The 25077-nt window shown below is 45.3% G+C and overlaps 1 protein-coding gene across 1 annotated transcript in view; it reads right to left on the bottom strand.

Annotated features, from left to right (window-relative positions):
- LOC145338029 (uncharacterized) overlaps window positions 1–20431 on the bottom strand; it is an 85168-nt gene extending 64737 nt beyond the window's left edge. The window contains exons 1-3 of the mRNA XM_080182799.1: window positions 20392–20431; window positions 15079–15432; window positions 8033–8386 (exon numbers count right to left, since the gene is read on the bottom strand). Of these exons, the coding sequence (XP_080038925.1) occupies window positions 8033–8386; window positions 15079–15432; window positions 20392–20431 (748 nt within the window). The remainder of the gene's footprint in view (window positions 1–8032; window positions 8387–15078; window positions 15433–20391) is intronic.
- Between the last annotated feature and the right edge of the window lie 4646 nt (window positions 20432–25077).

The following is a 25077-nucleotide window of genomic DNA, read 5'->3' as shown; positions in this document are numbered from 1 at the left end:
ATCATTAACACTCAGAGTGTGGAGGATGGTGCGTGAGCTGGCAGAAAGATCTCATTTACCTTTCGTTCTCTTTCCCACTCAGGACAATCCAATTTCTCGTCAGGTCCTTTTGACCATGGATTTGATACCTGGAGGGATAGCGGTAGGCTGGGTGACATATTCAGTGGTGTTTCCTTGTTTTGAGCAACTATGTCAGCAGTTTGTAATACCCATGACACTTCCTTTTCAGATATCTACAACTCCGACTTTATCTTTAACAAGACATCTCTGCATCTGGATGCTAATGTGTCCCTAGTGGGAAACAATCTTGATATACAACAGAATGTAAGCAATTAATTGGCAAGTTTTATGATGTTTTCTGTTCCAGATCCTCTGTGAATATACTAGAGGCTCTGTGGCCTTGGGAAAAGGATTTTGCAGTGAAGATGAGAGATCGGCGCATATGTAGTAGCCCGCTCAGCGCTATGCTGCCTCCCTCTCCAGTGGGAATAGGCTCTGCCCACTACTTTCCAGATAAATCACGCTGAGGATCACGCTCTGCATTGCAGTGTGACGGAAGGTAAGTACGCACAAAAATGTTAGGCACTTTGTTTTAGGAGAATCTCAGCCATACATTCCATAATATCTAACTTGCTCCTTCAAGGTCTTCCATAAGCTACGTAGCAGTGCCTTTCACAAGCTATACACGAAGGTGTGTACCATTTTGCCATGTTTTCATGGCTTTATCCCCTTTTCCCCCAACCTCTCACTTGTCCGTTCAATATTTTGTTCTATAAATGGAAGCGCTGAGTGTAATGAACAAGCGTGTTGGGATCCTCCTGTCTTTTTCCATATTCATATATGGAGAAATGATTATGCTCTACTGACCCAGTTTTGAGAGTTTATTGTGTTATTTGTAAGAATGGAAAAATTTTTAAAAATACATAGAAAAGAATATCTCACAATCCCACAAGAAAAAACACTTTCACAAGGTTGATATCAGAACGGAAAGGTGATTTGTTACTTTGAGACCCAGTGGATTATCTGTCACTCCGTTTAATACACTTTCACTCCAGTTGACAATCTCGGGTGAGGGGGAGGAATCGCTCACAGTTCAGGATAAACTGACTCAATATGTTCACTGAAATTTGATTAATTTAAATTCTATTCTATCTCTAACAGGACAGAAATAATTTGAAACGATCTATGAACCAGCACCTAAAAGGGATGATCAGGTTATTGATCACTTTGCTGATTTTGGGAGCTCGTTGTGCACAAATTGGCCGCTGCAGACCTACATTAAAGCAAGGGCCACATTTCAGAAATCATTTCATTGTCCATGAATCGATTTGGGATGTCCTGAGGTGGTGGAAGGTGCAATAGCAATGTGAGTCTTTCTTTTGTCAATAATAAAACATTTAAACAGGATTAGAGAGATCAGTGGGATGGAAAATCTGATAACATTGATGGCCACACACAACACATTTAATCATTGATATTATAGTGAGTATTAGAGGTTGCTTTGAACTGGAAGTTATCATCAGGTTATTGATAATCAGACTGTGATGACTTCAGCCAGGCTAATTAGGTTGGCTTGCTCGAGTATGAACTCCCCAAGGAGTCCTTAATCCCGGACACAAGTACTTCTGGAGGGTTGCATCCCCTGGCAGGGGAAATACCCAGAAGGCAGTGCCATGGAGGGCATCAGATTTGCTTCAGTGTTCATTTTTGCTGTGTACGGTTTGCTGTGTTGTAGTAATGTTTGTCATTTGTAAATTATGATTTCAAAATTGAGGTGTATTTAGAGAGCAATGCTCCGGAAAACTACAACCAAAAACAAATCCTTCCTAAATAGAAGGTAGTAATTGTAGATTATTGATAAATGGATGGCATTAGCCATTTATCTTTCATATTCATTCTTTGAATAATTGTTTTGTAATAACGTATTTGTAACAACAAAAGACATCCCTGATGAGTCCTAATTGATGGTCGAATCAGGGAGCTTCATGTTTCCTATTTAAAGCAGGTGTGTCAGTCTCTCAGCCTACCATAGCAGGAAGCTATTGAAAATGCTAGCTTTGTGTGTATATTATAGTTGTAAATAAAGTAGTTTGGTAATGGGATTTTTGCCTCCATGGAGTTATTTCACAGAATAAAGTATGATTTGAGATTTTAAAGTATAAAGTTTTATTTATTAGTCACAAGTAGGCTTGCATTAACACTACAATGAAGTTACTGTTAAAATCACTTAGTTACCTCCTGTTAAAGTCCCCTAGGCTTGCATTAAAACTACAATGAAGTTACTGTTAAAATCCCCGAGTGCCTGTTCAGAAACACTGAAGGAGAATTTAGCACGGTCAATTCACCTATCTTTTGGACTGTGGGAGGAAACTGGAACACCCGGAGGAAACCCACGCAGACACGGGGAGAATGTGCAAGTTCCGCACAGACAGTGACCGCAGCCTGGAATTGAACCTGGGTCTCTGGTGTTCTGAGAGACCAGTGCTACTCACTTTGCAGCCATGCTGCCCTTAAGTATTAGTGTTAATATTGTGGAACAAAGAATAATTCTGACTGAATTCAGGGCAGAGCATTTGGCCATATTTTGCAAAGAGCCAAACTGGCTTGAAAAGAGATTCTCATACAGAAATTTCAGCCTAAAATAAATACACTGAATTTCCTGAGCTGTCAGACTCAAACAAATGTCATCAGCAAAAAGAACAAAGACAGCGCAGGCAAACACCGCTGTTTATATTTCCGATGAAGAGATGGTTTTGTAGAATTTGAATCAATGTCGCAGTGGACTAGCAAAATACAACCCTCTTTTTTGTGAAAGATTACTGCAAGCAGCTTCATGTAATGGAAGATTATGGAGAAAAGGAAAGTTAAATGGCATGTTTCTGGATGGGGTCAAACTCCATAGTTTAAAAAAAGAATTTAGAACATTGTTGGGTAGTATGATTTTAGTCTATTTGGTCAGTTGCATTCGCTGCTTCCAATGCGGTCTAATTTTCATTGGAGAGACCAAATACGGATTAGGTGACCACTTCGCGAACTCCTTTGGGTCATCCATAAGCAGGACCCAGACCTTCCTGTCACTTGCCATTTCAGCACAGCACCCTGCTCTCCTTCCACATGTCTGTCATAGAGTCATAGGGGTTTACAGAATGGAAACAGACCCTTCGGCCCACCTTGTCCATGCCGCCCATTTTTTTTTAAACTGCTAAGCTAATCCCAATTGCCCGCATTTGGCCCATATCCCTCTATACCCATCGTACTCACGTAACTCTCTAAATGCTCTTTAAAAGACAAAATTGTACCCACCTCTACTACTACCTCTGGCAGCTTGTTCCAGATGCCTACCACCCTCTGTGTGAAAAAATTGCCTCTCTGAACACTTCTGTATCTCTCCCCTCTCACCTTAAACCTCTGCTCTCTAGTTTTAGATTCTCCTATCTTTGGGAAAAGATATTGACTATCTAGCTGATCTGAGCCCCTCATGATTTTATAGACCTCTATGAGATCACCCTTCAGCCTCCTACGCTCCAAAGAAAAAGGCTCCAGTCTATCCAGCCTCTTCTTATAACTTAGTCCATCAAGTCCTGGGAGCAACCTAGTAAATTTTTCTGCACTCTTTCTAGTTTAATAATATCCTTTCTATAATAGGGTGACCAAAATTGCACACAGTATTCCAAGTGTGGTCTTACCAATGTTTTGTACAACTTCAACAAAACATCCCAACTCCTGCATTCAATTCCATTAATTCAGTAAGTCCTGCCTTGGTTCAGTCTACCAAAATGCATCACCTTACATCTGTCTAAATTAAACTCCATCTGCCATTCGTCAGCCTACTGGCCCAATTACTCAAGATCCTGTTGCTATTGGAGATAATTTTCTCCACTGTCCACTATGCTACCAATCTTAGTGTCATCCACAAACTTACTAACCATGCCCTCTATATTCTCATCCAAATCATTAATATAAATGACAAATGACAGCGGACCCAGCATTGATCCCTGAGGCACACTGCTGGTCACAGGCCTCCAGTTTAAAAAGCAACTCTCGACAACCAGAAGCCAATTTTGTATCCCTTTAGATACCTCACCCTGGATCCTATGAGACTTAACCTTATGCAACAACCTACCATGCAGTATCTTGTCAAAGGCCTTGCTAAAGAGCATGTAGACAACATCAACTGCACTGCCTTCATTTACCTTCTTGGTTACCCCTTCATAAAACTCAATCAAATTTGTGAGACATGATTTTCCACTCACAAAGCCATGCTGACTGTCCCTAATAAGTCCTTGCCTCTCTAAATGCCTGCAGATCCTGTCTCTCAAAATAACTTCCAACAATTTACCTACCACAGATGTGAAGCTCACTGGCCTGTAGCTCCCAGGCTTTTTCTTGCAGCCCTTTTTAAACAAAGATACAGCATTTGCCACTCTCCAATCTTTAGGCACCTCACCCATGACTATCGATGATTCAAATATCTCTGCAACGGGACTCGCAATTTCCTCCCTATCCTCCCACAATGTCCTGGGATACACTTCATCAGGTCCCGGAGATTTATCTACCTTAATGCGTTTTAACACTTGCAGCACCTCCTTCTCTGTAATATTTACACTCCTCAAGACATCACTATTTATTTCTCCAAGTTTCCTAACATCCATGCTTTCTCAACAGTAATTACTGATAAGAAATATTCATTTAGGATCTCACCCATCTTTTGTGGATCTGCACATAGATAGCCTTGTTGATCCTTAAGTGGTCCTACTGTCTTCCTTGTTACTGTTTTGCTCTTTGTGTATTTGTAGAAGCTCTTTGGATTCTCCTTTGCCTTATCTGCCAAAACAATCTTGTGTCCTCTTTTTGCTCTCCTGATTTCTCTCTTAACTGTACTCCTACACCCTCTATACTTTTCAAGGGATTCCCTTGATCCCAGCTGCCTATGCATGTCTTGTGCCTTTTTCTTCTTCTTGACCAGGGCCTCAGTACCCCAAGGCATCCAGGGTTCTCTACTTCTGCCAGTCTTGCCCTTCAGTCTAAGAGGTATGTGTTTACCCTGAACCCTGGTTAACAAATTTTTGAAAGTGTGCCACTTATTAGAAATCTCTTTGCCTTCCCACAGACTCCCCCAATTAACTTTTGAAAGTTCCTGCCTGATACCATCAAAATTGGCCTTGCCCCAATTTTAACTTTTGGGCCAGACCTATCATTCTCCATAACTATCTCTAAACCAATAGAATTATGGTCACTGGTCCCAAACTGGCCAGTCCTTGGTCTTTTGCAATGCAAGAAGTCTCACAACACCAGCTTAAAGTCCAGCAGGTTTATTTGGCATTAGCTTTCGGAGTCTCATGCCCCTTCATCAGGTGAATGAGGACTTGTATTCACAAACGGGTCATATGCTTTGCTCAATTTACAAAATAATGGTTGGAATGCGAGTCTTTACCGGTAATCAAGTCTTAAAGGTACAGACATTGTGAGTGGAGAGAGGGTTAAGCACTGGTTAAAGAGATGTGTATTGTCTCCAGCCAGGACATTTAGTGAGATTTTGTGAGCCGAAGCAAGTCGTGAGGGTTACAGATAGTGTGAATTAACCCGAGATCTCGGTTGAGGCCGTCCTCATGTGCAGAACTTGGCTATCAGTTTCTGCCCAGCGATTCTACGTTGTGTGTTGTGAAGGCCACCTTGTAGGACGCTTACCTGAAGATCAGAGGCTGAATGCCAGTGACTGCTGAAGTGTTCCCCAACTGGAAGGAAACACTCTTGCCTGGTAATTGTCGAGCGGTGTTCATTCATCCATTGTCATAGCGTCTGCATGATCTCCTCAATGTACCATGCCTTGGGACATCCTTTCCTGCAGCGTATCAGGTGGACGACGTTGGCCGAGCTACAAGAGTATGTGCCGTGTACCTAGTGGATGATGTTCTCACATAAGATGATGGCATCCGTGTCGATGATCTGACACATCTTGCAGAGGTGGCAGGGTTGTGTGGTGTCGTGGTCACTGTTCTCCTGAAGGCTGGGTAGTTTGCTGCGGTAAGAAGCCTGACAACACCAGGTTTCTGACAACACCAGACTTCTTACTGTGTTTACCCCAGCCCAATGCTGGCATCTCCACATCATGACTAGTTTTCTGCTGACAATGGTGTGTTTGAGTTTGTGCAATTGTCTGAAGGCAAGAAGTCGGGGTGTGGGAATGGCCTTGGCGAGATGATCGTCTTCATCAATGATATGTTGAAGGCTCTGGAAAAGATGTCATAGCTTCTCTGCTCCGGGGAAGTACTGGACAACGAAGGGTACTCTGTCCCCCGTGTCCTGTGTTTGTTTCCTGAGGAGGTTGGTACGGTTTTTTCGCTGTGGATCTGAGCTGTCGATCAATGAGTCGAGCGCCATATCCTGTTCTTATGAGGGCGTCTTTCAACATCTATAGGTGTCTGTTGCTATCCCCTTCATCTGAGCAGATCCTGTTTACACAGAGGGCTCATCCGTAGGGGATGGCTTCTTCAACAGACACCTACAGACACTGAAAAGTGCCCTCATAAGAACTGGGTACGGCACTTCACTCATCAATGGACAGTTCAGATCCACAGTGAAAAAACTGCACCAACCTCCTCAGAAGACAAACACGGGACACGGTGGACAGAGCACCCTTTGTTGTCCAGTGCTTCCCTGGAGGAGGGAAGCAACGACATCTTCTCCGGAGTCTTGGACATGTCATCGATGAAGATGAAAATCTCACCAAGGCCATCCCCACATCCCTACTTCTTGCTTTCAAACAACCGCACAACCTCAAACAGACTGTTGTCCGCAGCAAACTACCAGCCTTCAGGAGAACAGCCACCACATAACCCTGCCACAGCAACCTCTGCAAGATGCGCTGGATCATCAACACAGATGCCGTCATCACATATGAAAACACCATCCACCAGGTACATGGTACATATTCTTGCAACTTGGCCAATGTTGTCTACCTGATATGCTGCAGGAAAGGATGTCCCGAGGCATGGTACATTGGGGAGACCATGCAGATGCTATAACAACGGATAAATGAACACCACTCGACAATCACCAGGCAAGAGCGTTTCCTTCCAGTCGGGAGCACTTCAGCAGTCATGGGCATTAAGCCTCTGATCTTCAGGTAAGCGTTCTCCAAGACGGCCTTCACGACACATGACAGCGCAGAGTTGCTGAGCAGAAACTGATAGCCAAGTTCCACACACATGAGGACGGCCTCAACCGGGATCTTGGGTTCATGTCACACTATCTGTAACCCCGTGACTTGCCTGGGCTTGCAAAATCTCACCAACTGTCCTAGCTGGAGACAATACACATCTCTTTAACCTCTGCTTGGTCCTCTCTCCACTCACATTGTCTGTACCTTTAAGACTTGATTATCTGTGAAGACTCGCATTACAATCATTATCTTGTAAATTGTGTTTGTGTCTGTATATGACCCGTCTGTGAACACAAATCCTCGTTCACCTGATGAAGGATCCCAAGACTCCGAACGTTAGTGCCAAATAAACCTGTTGGACTTTAACCTGATTTTGTGAGACTTCTTACTGTGCTTACCCCAGTCCAACGCCAGCATCTCCACATCTTTTGCAATGTTCCAGTGAAGCCCCACACAAATAGGAAGAACAGCACCTCACCTTCTGATTGGGCACTTTACAGCCTCTGGTACTGGACATTGAGATCAACAGCTCCAGACCATGAACTCTCCCCTCCACCTTCACCCCATTTTCATTTATTTTATTTGATTTCTTCAATCTGTTAATGTTACACTACAATCTCCAGGTTATTAGTTTGTATTCTCTTCTTTCCCACCCTGTTCACTCTATAACCAGTTTAATTTGTCAGTCATCATTTTCAATCTGTGCTTGTGTTAAATCAGTATTCATGAGTACAGTTTGTTCCCTTTAAATTGTGACTTGGAACAAACTATAAGTTTGAGTTTGAAAACAATTTGTAAACATCACAGCTTGTGTTATTTCCCACTGAGTGCTCAATGTGAATTATTGAATAATTATAACACAGCACTTACCAGAAACATGAAGCCGGGTTACAGCGTGATAATTATAACTGGGACCATTGTCAAATTCAATTCTAAAATAATAAGATCCTGCATCTTCCCGTCTGACGTTGTTTATAATCAGAGAACAGTTGCCATCTCGCAGGTTTCCAGACAGCCGGGTCCGATGGCGGAACTGTTCCAGTGCGCGATTGGGCCTCTTGGAGTGAAAGACGATAGACTTTTTCTGAGTAAACCAGGTTCCACCTCGTGGCTGGTCTCCCAGACACGATGGATAAGTGTAATGACATGGAATCTGTACACACAAACCTTCCTGTGCTGTCACCTGTTCTGGAGTGGAGCATTTCCACTCTTGTGACTGTGTAGCTGGGGAGAGAAATATCAATATTTAACACTGAATGATTTGTAGACCCTCTTATTTATAATTTACAGATGGGACTGAATTGGAGGAACAGTCAATGCTGAGGAGAACTGCAATACTTTGGCACGATGAATAGAAAACAGAATATTATTTAAATGGAGAGAAGCTACAGGATGTGATATCGAGGGGTCTGGGTGTCATTGTCCATGAATCATAGAAAGTCACAATAAGTGAATAGGAAGATAAACGTTGGGCCTCGATTCTCCCATCCCACTGCACTAATGTTTTAATGCAGACGACCAGGAGAATCGTGTGTCTGTTGATTCACAGTGCTCCCATGAGCGTTTGCACCGCACTTGCATCTCCCAGGCCACTAGGCTGGGAGGTGGGGCTAGCATTTAAATAGTATTTTACATACTATTGAAATGCTGTCAGTGGGCCCGGGACTGAATTCCCCAGGTCTGCTATTATCTCCCACCCAGCCAGAATGTTTCACTCCAGCGAGGATGAGGGTGGCTCTCCACGTTTGGAGGGCTAGTGGCTTGACCATGCTGGAATGAAGGGAGGGCAGTTGGGGTCCCCCAGAGGGTTCAGTGACAGAGGGGGTGGTGCTCTCTGGGATAGGCATCTTGGGATTGCCAGCCTATGCCCCTGGCACTGCACAAGAGGTAAAGTGCCCATGTCAAAGAAGCGCCTTTGCATCACCCATCGGGCATGGGGCAATGACAAGAGGGTGGGGCCTAGAGATGGGGCATAGAGGGCGATTGGTGGGGGGGGGGGGAAGGTGGTGGGGTGGGGGGGGTGCAGTGCTGGGGGTTCCCACTGCCATTCTGTATAGAGATCAGTGGGGTTGGAGGCAGGCTAGCGATCAGGGTGGGTTGGGCAAGGGGGTTTGGGCGGAGGGTGGTTCGGGGCTGGCCCGTGAATGGATGCTGGGCTGTGATCTTGCTGTGAGGGAGGGTTTGAGGGGGGAGCAGCACTTTGGGTGTCCCAGGCCAGCCAGCGATCAAACTACAGGCTGACAGTGCGGGTCCACTGTGCATGCACAGAGGCCCGCTTATTACAGCCTCTCCAGCGTGAAGAGGCTCTGCCCTGTGAAAACTAATGATAATCACACCAGTGTCTCTGCATTGAACGGAGTGTGGGAGATTCTACTGTGAACTCCCACTGAAATAAATCAGTGTGAATTCCTCCAGTTTTCCTGCAAATTCGACACTTCAGATTTATTTGAGAGAATTGCCTCCTTGGTTATTACTGCAGAGGGGATGGAGTATAAAAGTAGGGAAGTCTGCTCAGTTTGCTTCCATTGTTTGCTGGAGCAGGCGAGTGAAGGAGCAGAGACTCAGGTAAGAAATTACCTGTTTAAAACCTGTTTAAATGAGTTAAAAGCATTTTTGTGGGCTTTTTAGTGTGGAGTAAGAACTTACCTCGTAGAACTGTTTAAATCATTTAAAAGCATTTTTGCGGGCTTTTTGTGTTTACCGCTTTAAGAATTCAAAGGGAGTGGATAGCAGGGATTTGTGGGGAAGCAGGCTTTTAAACAGCGCCAGGTTTCAAAGGAGGCCTGGTGGAGACAGCGGGCAGCGGAGTGAGAGGGAAGCAGAGTGAGAGGGAAGCAGAGTGAGCTATTAGGGCTTAGGAACAAAGGGCTTTGGAGAAAAGGGCCAGGTAAGTTTGCGTTGAAATTGTTCAATATTACTACAGGGACTAATGGAGGGGCATGTGATGTGCTGTTTCTGTATGATGTGGGAGCTGGTGGACCCCAGGGTCCTTCGCAGTGACCATGTCTGCAGTAAGTGCTGGTTGCTGGAGGAGCTCCAGCTCAAGGTAGATGAGCTGGCCTCTGAGCTACGGACACTGAGGCTCATCAAGGGGAGAGAGGGTGCCATTGACAATGGGGTGCAAGAGACATCCACCCCCCCCTAGACTGGCTAACTCTAAGAGTCAGGAACAGGAGGGGGCTGCTGAGAAGAGGAAGGAGGGTGGGGACCGAAGGAGGGAGGGTGGGGACCGAATGCCTCAGCCTTTCAATCTGCATAACAGGTTTGAGGTTCTTGCTTCCAATGTGGACAAGAACGAGGGCTGTGAGGTTGGTGAGCAAACTGCGCACGGTACAGTGATGCAGACACAGGACATAGACAAAGAGAAGGTGAAAAGGAACGTAGTAGTAATTGGGGATAGTGTGGTTAAGGGTATTGACACTGTCCTTTGTCACAATGACAAAGTGCACAGAAGGGTGTGTTGTCTGCCTGGTGCTCAGGTCCAGGATGTTACATCTGGGCTGCAGAGGAACCTGGAGTGGGAGGGTGAGAATCCGGTCGTTGTGGTACATGTGGGTGCCAACGACGTAGGCAAAATGTGAACTGAGGATCTGGGGAGGGAGTATGAAAAGCTGGGGATGGAATTAAAAAGTAGAACTGACAAGGTGGTTATCCCTGGACTACTGCCTGAACTGAGTGCAGACGGGCGTAAGGTTGATAAGATTAAGGAAGTGAATGGGTGGCTCAGGGATTGGTGTGGGAGGAATGGGTTTGAATTTATGGGGCATTGGCACCAGTATTGGGGTAGGTGGGACCTGTTCAGGTGGGATGGGGTTGGTCTGAACCGGGCTGGGACCAGAATCGTGTAGATAGGACTGTAGATAGGGCTTTAAACTAATTGGGGGGGGAGGGTGCAAGGGTAGGTGACATTACGGGGTCTAAAGTAAAGGAGAGGGTACAGGTAAGGGAAGAGGCCGAGGATGTCCCAATAATAAAGGGAGTAGGGGGCGTGAGTATGGTTGGTGGCGTTCTGGCAAATAGGGTCCAGGTGAAGGCTGGGATGAAGGCACTTTATCTGAATGCACGAAGCATTCGGAATAAAGTGGATGAGTTGGTGGCGCAGATCAGCACAAATGGATATGATCTGGTGGCCATTACAGAGATGTGGCTGCAAGGTGACAGGGACTGGGAGCTGAATGTCCAGGGGTATCAAGTGTTTAGGAAGGATAAGCAGGAGGAAAAAGGGGGGGGCGTAGCTCTGCTGATTAAGGATAGCATCAGGGTGGTAGTAAGGGATGATATAGGAACCAAAGAGCAGAAAGTGGAATCGTTGTGGGTGGAGATTAGGAACAGCAAAGGGAGGAAGACGCTGGTGGGTGTCGTCTATAGGCCCCCAAATAATGATCTGGAGGTGGGGCGGGCTGTTAACGTGCAAAAAAATGCAGCGTGCAGGAATGGAACGGCGATAATTATGGGGGATTTCAATCTACATATTGATTGGTCGACCCATGTTGGATGCGGTGGGCTTGAGGAGGAGTTCTTGGAATGCTGCCGGGATAGTTTCCTTGAACAGTGTGTGTTGGAGCCGACGAGGGAGCGAGCTATCTTGGATCTGGTGTTATGTAATGAGGCGGGTAGAATTAGGGACCTTGTGGTGAAGGATCCTCTTGGGAAGAGTGATCATTGTACGGTGGAGTTTCTGATGCAGATGGAGGAGGAGAAAGTGGGTTCCCGGACATGTGTCCTTTGTTTGAACAGAGGGGAGTACGGTAGGATGAGAGAGGAATTGGCGAATGTTGATTGGGGGAGCACGTTGGAAGGTAGGTCTGCTGAGGAACAGTGGAGGATCTTTAAGGAGATCTTTCTTGGTGCTCAGCGGAAATTTATTCCGATGGTTAAAAAGGATCGTAGGAGGAGAGATAATCAGCCGTGGATAACGAAGGAGGTAAAGGAAAGTGTTAAATTAAAAGCGGATGCGTTTAGAGTAGCTAAGAGTAGTGGGCGAGAAGAGGATTGGGAGAGGTTTAAATGTCAACAAAGAATGACAAAGAAGTTGATAAAGAAGGGTAGGATAAACTATGAAGCTGGGCTAGCGCTTAATATAAAAAAGGATAGCAAGAGTTTTTATAAATATATAAAAAGGAAGACACTGGCTAGGGTGAACGTTGGACCCTTAGAGGATGAGAAGGGGGACTTAGTGGTAGGGGATGGGGAAATGGCTGGGGCCTTGAATAACTTTTTTGTTTCGGTCTTCACGGAGGAGGACGTGAATAATTTGCCGGGTGTTAGCGATGGAAAGATGGTAGGACTGGAGGGCCTGAATGACATTATTGTTACTAGAGAGGCGGTGCTCGACAGACTGGAGGGACTGATTGTGGACTAGTCCCCAGGACCGGATGGAATGCATCCAAGGGTTCTGAAAGAAATGGCGGAGGTGACAGTGGATGCCTTGGTGATTATTTTCCAAACGTCGCTGGATTCCAGGGAAGTGCCAGAAGATTGGAAAACGGCTAATGTTACGCCGTTGTTTAAGAAGGGTGGCAGGCAAAAGGCAGGGAATTATAGGCCGGTTAGTTTAACACCTGTTGTAGGTAAAATGTTAGAATCCGTGACCAAGGAGAAAATAGCGAGACATCTTGAGGAGAATTGTTTGATAGAGCAGACGCAGCACGGTTTCGTTAAGGGGAAGTCGTGTCTGACGAATTTATTGGAGTTCTATGAGGATGTGTCAAGGGCGGTGGATAGAGGAGAGCCGGTGGATGTGGTGTTTCTTGATTTTCAGAAGGCGTTTGACAAGGTGCCTCACAAGAGGTTATTACAGAAGGTCAGGGGGCATGGAGTTGGAGGTAGGGTGTTAGCGTGGATAGAGGATTGGCTGTCAAATAAGAGGCAGGGAGTGGGGGTCAATGAGTGCTATTCGGATTGGCGGTTGGTGACTAGTGGAGTGCCCCAGGGGTCGGTGCTGGGGCCTCAGCTATTTACCATTTATGTAGATGATCTGGAGGTGGTGTCGAGATTTGCTGATGACACCAAGATTGGTGGAACGGCAAATTGTGCGGAGGGTGTGGAGAGTCTGCAGAAGGATCTAGATAGGCTGGGCGAATGGGCCAGGAACTGGCAAATGGAATTTAATGTTGGCAAATGTGAGGTTGTCCACTTCAGTAGGAATAATGGTAGGAAGGACTATTACTTACATGGCGAAAAACTGCAGCATGCGACGGCGCAGAGGGACCTCGGGGTCCTTGTGCATGAGTCACAAAAAACCCAGCCTGCAGGTGCAGCAAGTGGTCAGGAAGGCGAATGGGATGCTGGCCTTCATAGCAAGGGGGATTGAATATAAAAGTAGGGAGGTCTTGCTGCAGCTGTATAGGGCACTGGTGAGGCCGCAGCTGGAGTACTGTGTGCAGTTTTGGTTGCCGCACTTACGCAAGGATATTTTGGTCTTGGAGGGAGTGCAGAGGAGGTTTACTAGGCTGATACCGGAGTTGAGGGGGTTGAACTATGAGGAGAGGCTGAATAAACTAGCCTTGTACTCGTTGGAGTTTAGAATGAGGGGAGATCTCATTAAGACATATAAGATGATGAATGGGATGGACAGGATAGAGGTGGAGAGGCTCTTCCCGCTCAGAAAGGACAGTAGGACTAGAGGGCACAGCCTCAAGATAAAGGGGGGGGGGTGGTTTAGAACGGAGTTGAGGAGGAACTTCTTCACTCAAAGGGTGGTGAATCTCTGGAATTCTCTGCCCATTGAAGTGGTGGAGGCTGCCTCGCTAAATATTTTTAAGACGCGGGTTGATAGGTTTTTGATAGGCAAGGGGATTAAGGGTTATGGGGAGAGGGCGGGAATGTGGAACTGAGACACGATAGATCAGCCATGATCTTATTGAATGGCGGGGCCGGCTCGAAGGGCTAGATGGCCTACTCCTGCTCCTATTTCTTATGTTCTTATGTTCTTATAACAAGTTTGATAATTTAACAAGTGCGGAGGAATCAAGAGAGGTGGGAGTGAGGTAGAGCAGGGTGTGGTCAGTGTGATGTGAAAAATGATATTTCAAAGCCATTCTAAGTGATTCTCTGGTTATGGTTAGACGGATCGAAATGGAACCAGGTGAGAGCGGTCCTACCCAGCTGGACAACATTGTAGAGCATTGGTGGAGGGTGATGTGGTGAACCATGTCAAAGGCTGCAGACCCCGTCGATGAAAAGGCAGGGGGAAAGATTCACTTTGTCACAGACACTCAGGATGTCATCAGTGACTTTGATGAGAGCTGTTTCAGTCCTGTGGCTGCGGCAGTAATCTGATTGAAGGGATTCAAACATGGAATCCAAGAAAGAGTGGAGCGGGTTCTGGAGATAAATTCACAGATTTTGTAGAGGAGAGGTTGGAGATGGGACTGCAGTTTATAAGGATGGTGGGGTCATGGACTATTTCTTGGAGGAGAGGGATGATGATGGCAGATTTGAAGGAGGGAGGGATGACACATGAAGATAGAGAACCGTTAATCATATCAATTGACATGGAGACCAGGAGGGGAGGTTGTGTGGTCAGCAGTTTACTGGGAATAGGGTCGAGGGAATAAGATGTGGCTGTCATGGAGGACATGAGGGAGAAACTGGAGAAAGATGTGAGGTCAGGGATAGGGTGGAGGGGGTGGAGATCGTTTTGGAGTTGGGGGCATTGGAGAAGTCTGGCAGTCAAGAGGCAAGGCTTCAATAAGGGGGAAAGTGTCATTACTCCTCGGCAAGGTTTCTGTTAAAGTTCTGATGTTGATTCAATCAAACACAGTAACTTAATAGATTTCCGAGTAGAAATAGACAAATTCTTAAAAATAGTAACGCAGTTTGACACAGCCACAAAACAAGCAAATCAAACACTTGGTTATGTTGTTTTCCATTGAGTGTTGAATGTGAATTGTTGATTTTAATACATCACTTACCAGAAACATGAAGCTGGGTATCTGGTTTGTAACGGAATTTATCGCTGCCAGCAAATTCTACTCTGAAATAATATCTTCCTGCATCTCGCCATGTAATGTTGTTTATAATCAGGGAACAGTTTCCATCATACAGATTTCCAGACAGCCGGGTCCGATGGTAGAACTGTGATGATGTCGCATTGCGGTCCTCGGAGTGAAAGGCAATTTCCGTCTCGTTGTAATACCAGATTCCAACTCGTGGTTGGTTTGTCAAATGCGATGGATACATGTAACGACACGGAATTTGTACAAACGAACACTTCAACGCAGTCACCTTTCGTTGAGTCTTCGCTTTCCAGTCTCGTGATAATCCAACTTGGGAGAGAAATATCAACATTTAATACTGGATGATTTGTAAATTCTTTAGATTCGATAATCCATTCCCCCCGCCACTGGTGCACAGTGGCTGCACTGTAGACCATCCACAGAACACACAAGGAACTCCCCAGGGTTACACAGTGGATGGAAGAGAATCCTGGACACAGGAGTGGACAAGTTCATTCTACATTGGCTCATGGTCCTCAGCTCCCTATTTAATGAAGCCAGTCTCCCACCCAACACACAGTCTGCAAGATGCACCAATTCAGATGTATACTGGCCGAACAATGGATTAGGAGCCCTCAGAACTCCCACCGTTATCACTGTCATGAATCACTAATTACCTCACCTCCTGGATCCTCATTGTCTCAGACTGCGGTTCTTATTGTAATTTGTGTTTAACAGATCGCAGCATGACATCACTTAAGGGAAAGTGTGTCATGTGATCTAGTCTCAGTTTCACTCTGAGCAGAACGCAGCACACACAGCTCTGCTGCTAGTGTCTTCAAGCTTTCTATCCATGTACACCTCTTCTGACCTCAGACATGTCGTCATCCGCCATCTTCTAGAAAGGAGACAAAGAGGACTGTGGGAATGACTGAAAATCTCCCTGCTCTACATCACCAGGAAGATCATTGCCTGAATTCTCTCTACCTTTTCCCAGTCTCTGAAGTAAAGCTTCCAGAATGCCATTGTGGCTTCTGGAACCTTGGAATAGTGGACACGATTTTCACTGCTTGACAGATTTAACAGAAATGCCAGGAGCAACATCAATCACTCTACATGACCTTCATTAAACTGACCAAAGCTTTTTGGTAAGGGCTGAATGAGCCTGTCAAAGGCTAGCAGTCCAGAAAAATTTGTCAACATCCTCTGACTCTTCCACAACAAGAAGTCGGTGACAGTCCTCACCTGCAAAATAAGACAGAAGCCTTCAAGGTCAGGCCTGCAATCAAGTAGGATGTGTCATCACACCCCCGTCTATTTCACCATCTTCATCGGCACTCTCATTCAGCTTGTCCAGAACCAACTTCCCAGTGGAATGGACATCATCTACAGGATGGACAGCAAACCTTTCAACTCAACTGGTTGAAATCCAAGAGGAGAATGACACTGACATTGCTGGTGGAACTTCAGTATGCAGGTAACATTGCCATCTCTGCTTTCTCAGAACAGAATCTCCAAGCCACACTTGACACCTCTGTGAAAGCATACCGAAGAATTGGTCTCAAGCTGAGGAAGATTTCAGTCTTTTGCCAATAAATCCAGGGCAAGACCATCCTCCCTCAGGATGAATGGAGAATCCTTCCCAAACGTGGAACATTTCCCATAACTGGGGAGCCCCTTGCAATTGAAGGCTGACATTGGAGCAGAGGTCCAACATCGCAGACAATCTACGAGTACTGCCTTTGGGCACCTAAGGACAATAGTCTTCGACCACTGCTACATTTGTGCTGATACAAAGATCCTTGCGTACAAGACAGTCATCCTCCCAACTCTTCTGTATGGCTCAGAAACTTGGATAACAAACAGATGCCCCCTCAAGACCCTGGAGGATACCATCAGTGCTGTCTGAGACAGCTTCTCCGCATCATCAGGGAGTACAGTTTTACCAACATCAGCAACCTTGAAGGGGCCAAGAGAACCATCGTTGAGACCATAAACATCCCAAACCAACTCTGCTGGGCCGGTCATGTACTTCGGGTGTTCGAGTCCATAAGGCCAAATCAAATCTTCTTCACCCAGCTTAAGGAAGGCTCGGAACAAGAGAAGGACAAAGAAAGCACTTCAAAGACATTCTGAAGGGTTACCTCAAGAAATGCAGCGTGGACATCAACACCCGAGAGACCCTTGCTGAGAAGAGACTCATTTGGAGGAACCTCCTGATTGGAGTGTCACAATTCCTCAAGGACACCCGATGCCAAGCGGAGATCTGGAGAAGAAGTCTGAGAAAGGAATGCCAACGATCTCGAGTCCAAGGACCAAACCCACCTCCCAGAAACACCTGCCGAGTGTGAGGTCAAAGATGCAGCTCTGGAATAGGCATGTTGGCCACGCAAGGCTGCACAGAACCCGTGTCTAATAACACAGACTTTCTGAGTGAGACAATCATACTCTTTCGCGAGTGATCACCAAAGAAGAAGGAGATCTATCCTCGTGTGTCTTGTCTGAATCATAAAATCCCTACAGCACAGAAAGAGGCTATTTGACCCACCGAATCTGAACCCACCCAGGGCCTATTCCCGTGACCTTTGTTTACTACCCTGACACTCAAGAGCAATTTAGCATGGCCAATCAGCTTAACACACACATCTTTGGGTTGTGAGAGGAAACCCATGCAGACATGGGGAGAACGTGCAAACTCCAACAGGCAGTGACCTGAGGCCGGAATTGAACCCGGGTCCTTGGCACTGAGTGGCAGCAGTGCTCGCCACTGTGCCACCCTAAATAAATGAATCCACAACACAGTTACAAAATCCCTTTTGAATTCTTGGCACCTTTTTATCATTCTAAAAGCACAACATGATCTTCAGCAGTGGTCAAACATTCTGGCAGGAAGATTCAGTACAGCTACAACATGGTGAGCAGCCTTACATCACACTACGTGTCAATGAGACCACTCTCGGTATTTTGGTCTGTCCATAACAGAGTGGCAGTGTTGGAGAGTGTGGAAATCATAGCTGCTGACTGCACGGGAAATCTTCTCTCGGACGCACAGTCCAAGGGAGATTCATTCTGAAAATCATGCTAAGTAAACCAATGTGATTTACTCCAGTTTTCATGTGAATTCGGAACTTAGAATTTTTTGGGGGAAAATCACCACATATCAGTGAAAAATTGCTTGATTCAGGTCAGCAGGTCCAAGATGGCCTCACTGGGATGAGTTCAGCATCTCCCAGAATCATTTTTGAAGGCAGGCCAGCCAATCATACTGGAACCTTTGTGACCTGATACTTTTCAGCAACTTGGTCACTCGAATGTGGCCATGGATTGAATGAGAAGACTCACAAGAGAGGCAATCCATTGGCTGGGGAAGTAAAATGACATTGAGTCATCATCAAGAAGTATGAACTATGTCAGAGCATCTGCCAAGTCACCACAAGAAGCCACTGAATTTACATGAAGTTCCTACCCATCCTTTGTTCAAAATTGCAGGTCATCCTTCCTATGTCCGTGATACTGATTTAATCATCTCCAACAACTACTTTACCAAATACCCCATTATTCAACAATTGCACAACACACCAAACACACCTGTCACACACACTCTACATGTTATTTTCAGTTTATTTGATGTGCCCAGAGAGATCATAGTGGATAATGGTCTGAAAATTACTAGTAAGCCAATTTAGGATTTGAGTGACAAGTGACATATTGATCACACTACTTCTCATTACTCTAGATCTGAAATGAGTGATCTGCGGAGTGAAACCCTTACTCCTCAAATGTAGACAGGCCAAGCAAGATCTGCACATTGCAAAGTTCTTTCTGAGACTGACACCTTTAAGTGCAACTATTCCATCACGAGCAGAGCTCATATTTGACCAGAGTGTATAAATTTACCCAATCTTACCCATTCTACTCTCTCAGAAACTAGACAACAACATTTAAAACTGCAAGAGAAGATGACAAATGTGCACAAGAAAATGCAGGTATGGTATTGCCAAGTTTACAGCTGGGACAAGTTCACAGAAGGATTTGTCCAGAATAAGGTTTCTATGCAGTCGTGCCACACAAAGGTGGAATGGTGAGGTATATCCGAGGACTAAGCTGTTTCTTCCCAATTCCTCAATCACTGGAGCACTGCAGATTAGATTCCGAATGAAACCAGGAAGAATATCCAGAATGAGAATCCCACAGATCATTGCAAGCAATTAAATAAACTTCCAGACAAGATCACCATTACAAGATCTTGGTGCACCAGCAGTTTACGTCTCTACCTGAGAGATTGATTGCTTCATTGGCTCTATACACTCACGTAATGGAAACTAAAGATGAACGTGACACCAGTAATCTCTCTCTCTCCGTTCTACTGAAACACCCATGGCTTCAGCAGCAATCTGAGAACTTGCAGATATGGGTCTTAAATCATCAGATTGAAGAATGATCCAGGAGAGAACGAGGCCATTCAACCATCTTGACTGTGTTGGCTCCTTGAAGGACCTGTCCAATTTGTCCCACTCTACTCCTTGCTCTTTCCCCCATAGCCCTGTAAATATCCCTTTCAAGTATTGATCCAATTGCCCCTTTGGACAGTTCCTGTTGAATCTGCTTCCAGCGTCTTTTCAGACAGTGAGTTAATTGCCTCCCTCACACTACGTGCAAAGCTCAGAGATTGTGTGAAATTTAAACTTTACAGCAGCTCAGAGGCAATCATGAGAACTCAAAATGTTTCACATCTTTACACACTGACTGCACTGCCTTCCTTCTCTTTTTCAGTTATCTTGCACCCTTATCAATGTTCCGAAAAATGGTGAGAATGGACAGGAGGTGTGGTGTCTATTCGAGGAGCTGCTGTATTGTCGTCATGGAAAATTCTGACTAAAATTCGCGAAAGGCACACATTTCAGGCCTTTGCCATTGGCGTCCTCACATTGGGATAGAATTTTTCTCCCAGTTTTTACCCCTGTTCCTCTCATCAAACCATCATCCCGTCACTCTCTGAGATACATTGGCTCCCAGCAACACCTTGATTTTAAGATTCTCATCCGCAATTTCCGAACCTTCCATCTCCCCTCTCCACTCCCTATCTCGATATCCTCCTCCTGCTCTGCTTAACTCTGCTGTCAGGCAGGGAGTCAGTGTATATCAGTGAGCACAGGGGTAGTGGGTAAATGTGACTTGGTGTGGGTTTGTACACTGGGTCACTGCTGAATTGCTTCCCAATCAGCACAATAAAAATGATCTTTCACAGACTATTAATCATAAATCTGTCTGAGCTGAAGATGATATTACCTTGGAGAAGTGACAGGAGGAAATAAGCTTTCCTGATCATTGTCCACTCCAGATATTTCACCAGCTTCTTCTCTCAAGCTCTGAAAGAGAAAGGAGTTAATGAGACCTCACCTCTTGTCCGACAGCTCTCGAGAGATCAGAATTGCTTTTATACAATGTCTTCACAAACTAATTGGATTCAGTGTGGGATGATAGGTGCTCTGCAAAGAGCCACAAGGCTTTAAGCAAGAGAAACAATGAAGGACTTTCACCACATCGGATCATCTTAAAATTCGCATTTCTGCAAACCCCCCATCCCTTGAACTAGAAAGACGTTCTGTACGACAAGATTGAGCCCCACAACCAGATCTCAATAATCAGTAGAAATCTTTCAAAGGTATCAATCATTGGAATCTATAAATTCACAACATCAACAAAGGACAATGTTGGTCGTGGAAGTGAATTCTAATCGTTCCGTTACTTACCCTGGACCTGTCCGACTGTTTGCCTGGGAAGTAATTGCTGACCCGCTCTGCTTGGGCTGAATGTCCTCTTCCTGTGCAGTTCCGTCTGTGTGTTTATTTAGAAACTGATGATTTGGTGCAGAAAGGAGGAAGTACACAAACAGTGAGAAACTCTGCAATGTTTGGAGGTTTCAACATAATATTGACCAGTTGAATCTGACATTGTGATGATAGGACAGCTCAAAACAGGGCAGCTTTCCCAGTGAAACCCTCTACCTCCACACAGGAAGCAAATCTGGCAATCGAGGTCCCAAACCAGAACGTTAGGACCCAAAATCGTGATCAATGGTCTCTGGAATCATGATGAAGGGAGAGCAGCATTGTTGAAGGGTCAGTACTGAGGAAGTGCTGTACTGTCAGAGAATCAGTACTGAGGGAGTGCCGCACTCTCAGAGGATCAGTACTGAGGGAGTGCTGCACTGTCAGATGGTCAGTACTGAGGGAGTGCCGCACTGTCAGAGGGTCAGTGCTGAGGGAGTGCCGCACTGTCAGAGGGTCAGTACTGAGGGAGTGCCGCACTGTCAGAGGGTCAGTGCTGAGGGAGTGCCACACTGTCAGAGGGTCAGTGCTGAGGTAGTGCCGCACTGTCAGAGGGTCAGTACTGAGGGAGTGCCGCACTGTCAGAGGGTCAGTGCTGAGGGAGTGCCGCACCGTCAGAGGGTCAGTACTGAGGGAGTGCCGCACCGTCAGAGGGTCAGTACTGAGGGAGTGCCGCACCGTCAGAGGGTCAGTACTGAGGGAGTGCCGCACCGTCAGAGGGTCAGTACTGAGGGAGTGCCGTACTGTCAGAGGGTCAGTACTGGGGGAGTGCTGCACTGTCAGAGGGTCAGTACTGAGGGAGTGCCGTACTGTCAGAGGGTCAGTACTGAGGGAGTGCTGCGCTATCAGAGGGTCAGTACTGAGGGAGTGCCGCACCGTCAGAGGCTCAGTACTGAGGGAGTGCCGCACTGTCAGAGGCTCAGTACTGAGTGAGTACTGCACTGTCAGAGGGTCAGTACTGAGGGAGTGCCGCACTGTCAGAGGGTCAGTACTGAGGGAGTGCCGCACTGTCAGGCTCAGTACTGAGGGAGTGCCGCACTGTCAGAGGGTCAGTACTGACGGAGTTCAGCACTGTCAGTGAGGCCCTGCATTGACTTGAATTTCTGCATCTCTCCCAGACCCACGCCCTCACTGCCCACCCTGCTCCCAGTGAATGCAAATGCAGAACCCACAAACAAACACAAATTCATCGCTGCTTTTTCACTGGTGAAACCCTGCCTGTGTGAATAATTGCTGAAATCCAAGCTTATCTCTTGTAAGGAAGGTGGTAAAGATTGCGATGCCTGAGTCTTGAGCGAGCAAATATGAAACTTGCTGATAAGCAACTGGAGGTAATAATCAGCTGATGACACCTCTGCAACACAGGCCAGTGCAGAACAGAATGAGCCAGTCCAGTGCAGGAGTAAAGACTCCAATCAACAAGATACCTGCCCTGCCATTCTATATATTTCACAGTGTCTCATTCTGCTTCAAAAATAAAGGTTAACTTCCTTATTTCCTTTCACAAAATCACAATAGTTATTGTCATATATTGATGTAAGTGGAGTCCAGTGAGTCTAAGCCTCGTTTTAGGTGGCTTTGTCTGGAAACAGACTTTCTGAAGCATAAAAACTATGTGTGAACCAGGAATAGGCCATTCGCCCCTTTGAGCCTGCTCTGCTATTCATTCTGATTATGGCTGATCATCAAATTCAATATCCTGATCCACCTTTCCCACCCTACCCCTTAATCCCTTTCGCCCCAAGAGCCATTTCTAATTTCTTGTTGAATTCACACACAGTTTTGGGCTCAACTACTTTCTGTGTTAGTGAATTCCACACATTTATCACCCTCTGGGTGAAGAAATTTCTCCTCACCTTAGTCTGAAAAGACTTACCTCTTATCCTCAGACTATGACCCCTGGTTCTGGACTCCCTCACCAACGGGAACATTCTTTCTGAATCTACCCTAACTAACCTTGTTAGAATTTTTTGAGTTTCAATGAGATCCCCTCTCGCTTTTCTAAATTCCAGTGAATATAATCCTAACTAACTTAGCCTCTTCTCATATGACCATCCCAGAAATCAGCCTGCTAAACCTTTGCCATACTCCCTCTATAGCAAGGACATCCTTCCTCAGATAAGGACACTAATACTGCACACAATACTCCAGGTGTGGCCTCACCAATGCCGTAAACAATTGCAGCAAAACATCACTATCCCTATACTCAAATCCTCTTTCTATGAAGGCCAACATACCATTTGCCTTCTTTACTACCTGCTGTACCTGCATGCTTACTTTCAACAACTGATGCACAAGGACACTAAGGTCTCACTGAGTATTCGTCTCTCTCAACTTACATTCGTTCAAGTAATAATCTATCTTCCTATTATTGCTACCAAATAAAATCATATTTATCCACAATATATTGCATCTGTCCAAACACTCAGCCTGTCCAAATCACACTGAAGCATCTCTGAATCCTCCTCATAGCTCATCCCCCCACCCAACTTTGTATCATCTACAAATTTGGAAATAATAGTTTTAATTCCATTTCAAAATCATTAATATATAATGTGAACATTTGGGGTCCGAGCAGTACCCCACCAGTCACTGCCTGCCAATCAGCAAAAGGGCCATCTATGCCAACACTTTGCTTCCTATCTGCTAACCAGCTTTCTATCCATCTCAATACATTACCTATGCGTTTTAACTTTACATGGTAGTGTGCGTTTTCATTCAGATTAGAAACTCCAGAGTCCACCTGGAGCATAAGTCTTGCAATTTACGTTCAGGCAATTTGAACAATTTAGGAACATGTTCCAAAACAGCCAATTTGTTTTGTATCCGCCTCCACACCTGCTCACTCTCTTAAGACACATGATTGTCCATTATCTGGTTCTCCTTCTCCACTTTCACCAGTTTTATGTGATTGATCCAGACTTTCTACACCTCAGACCGAGTAAACATTGGGTTTCTGAACGTGTGCCAATTTGAAAAGGAAATGTTTGCAAGATGTTGCTCAATTGGAACAGCATTTTCCACATCTACACGATATACTTTCTAACTTATTCCTGCATACATCTGATGTTAATAACTCTTCCACATCAGTTTGATTTTTTTCCTGGAAGTAACTCAATATCTCAATTTCTAATAAATTCCTCATTATCCAATTCGATCTGAGGAATGTCAAATTCAGAATATTCTGGATTCAGTTCTTTACTCGGTGTCATAACAAGTAAACATTTGCCTTTTGCTTTCCTTCCCTATCAAATACCTGTTAAGCATATTGATATGACACACTGTGAGTTTTCCTTCTATCTCCCATTCATATAAAAGAATCCACCTCACTCAATTTCCTATCAATTTGATAAGGCTTGTTAAAGCTTGCTTTTAAAGGCCTACCTATAACTAGTAACAATCCTATAACTTTATCCCCAGAAGCAAAACTATGAATTTTTGATTTCTTATCTGCTTCCTCTTTCACCACATGCTGTTCCACTTTTAAATGTTGTCCAGCCAATTCATCTGCTCGACTCAACCTTTCACTAAAATTTGACACATATTCCAATAGTGTTATCTCAGAACGCTGACTCACCCATTTCTGTCTCATCAATTTAACTGGTCGGTCCCCTTACCTCATGACCAAAAACCAATTCAAATGGACTAAATTTGGTTGCTTCAGTAGGTGCATCCCTAACTGCAAAAAGTACAAATGGAATTCCCTTATCCCAATCCTCTGGATAATCTTGACAGTAAGCTCTCAACATTGTCTTTAAAGTTTGATGCCACCGCTTGAATGCTCCAAGTGATTCTGGATAGTGGCACAAGCTTGTGGCTTGTGCTACCAAATAAACTTGTTGGACTTTAATCTGGTGTTGTGAGACTTCTTACAGTCTACAAAATGTTGAGAGGAATAGATAGGGTGGACTCTCAGAGGCTATTTCCCCGGGTTGAAATGGTTGCTACGAGAGGACACAGATTTAAGGTGCAAGGAGGGAAGTTCAGAAGTGATGTTAGGGGTAAGTTTTTCACTCAGAGGGTGGTGAGTGAATGGAATCGGCTGCCGTCAGTGGTGGTGGAGGCGAACTCGCTGGGGTCTTTTAAAAAACTTCTGGATGAGTATATGGGGTTTAATGAGATTGAGGGTTATAGATAGGTCTGT

Source organism: Carcharhinus amblyrhynchos, unplaced genomic scaffold (assembly GCF_965287045.1).
Source record: "Carcharhinus amblyrhynchos unplaced genomic scaffold, sCarAmb.v2.hapA scaffold_89, whole genome shotgun sequence".
NCBI classification, from domain to species: Eukaryota; Metazoa; Chordata; class Chondrichthyes; order Carcharhiniformes; family Carcharhinidae; genus Carcharhinus; species Carcharhinus amblyrhynchos.
Note: the sequence above shows the minus strand (reverse complement) of the source record. Positions and strands in the feature narration are given on the sequence as shown.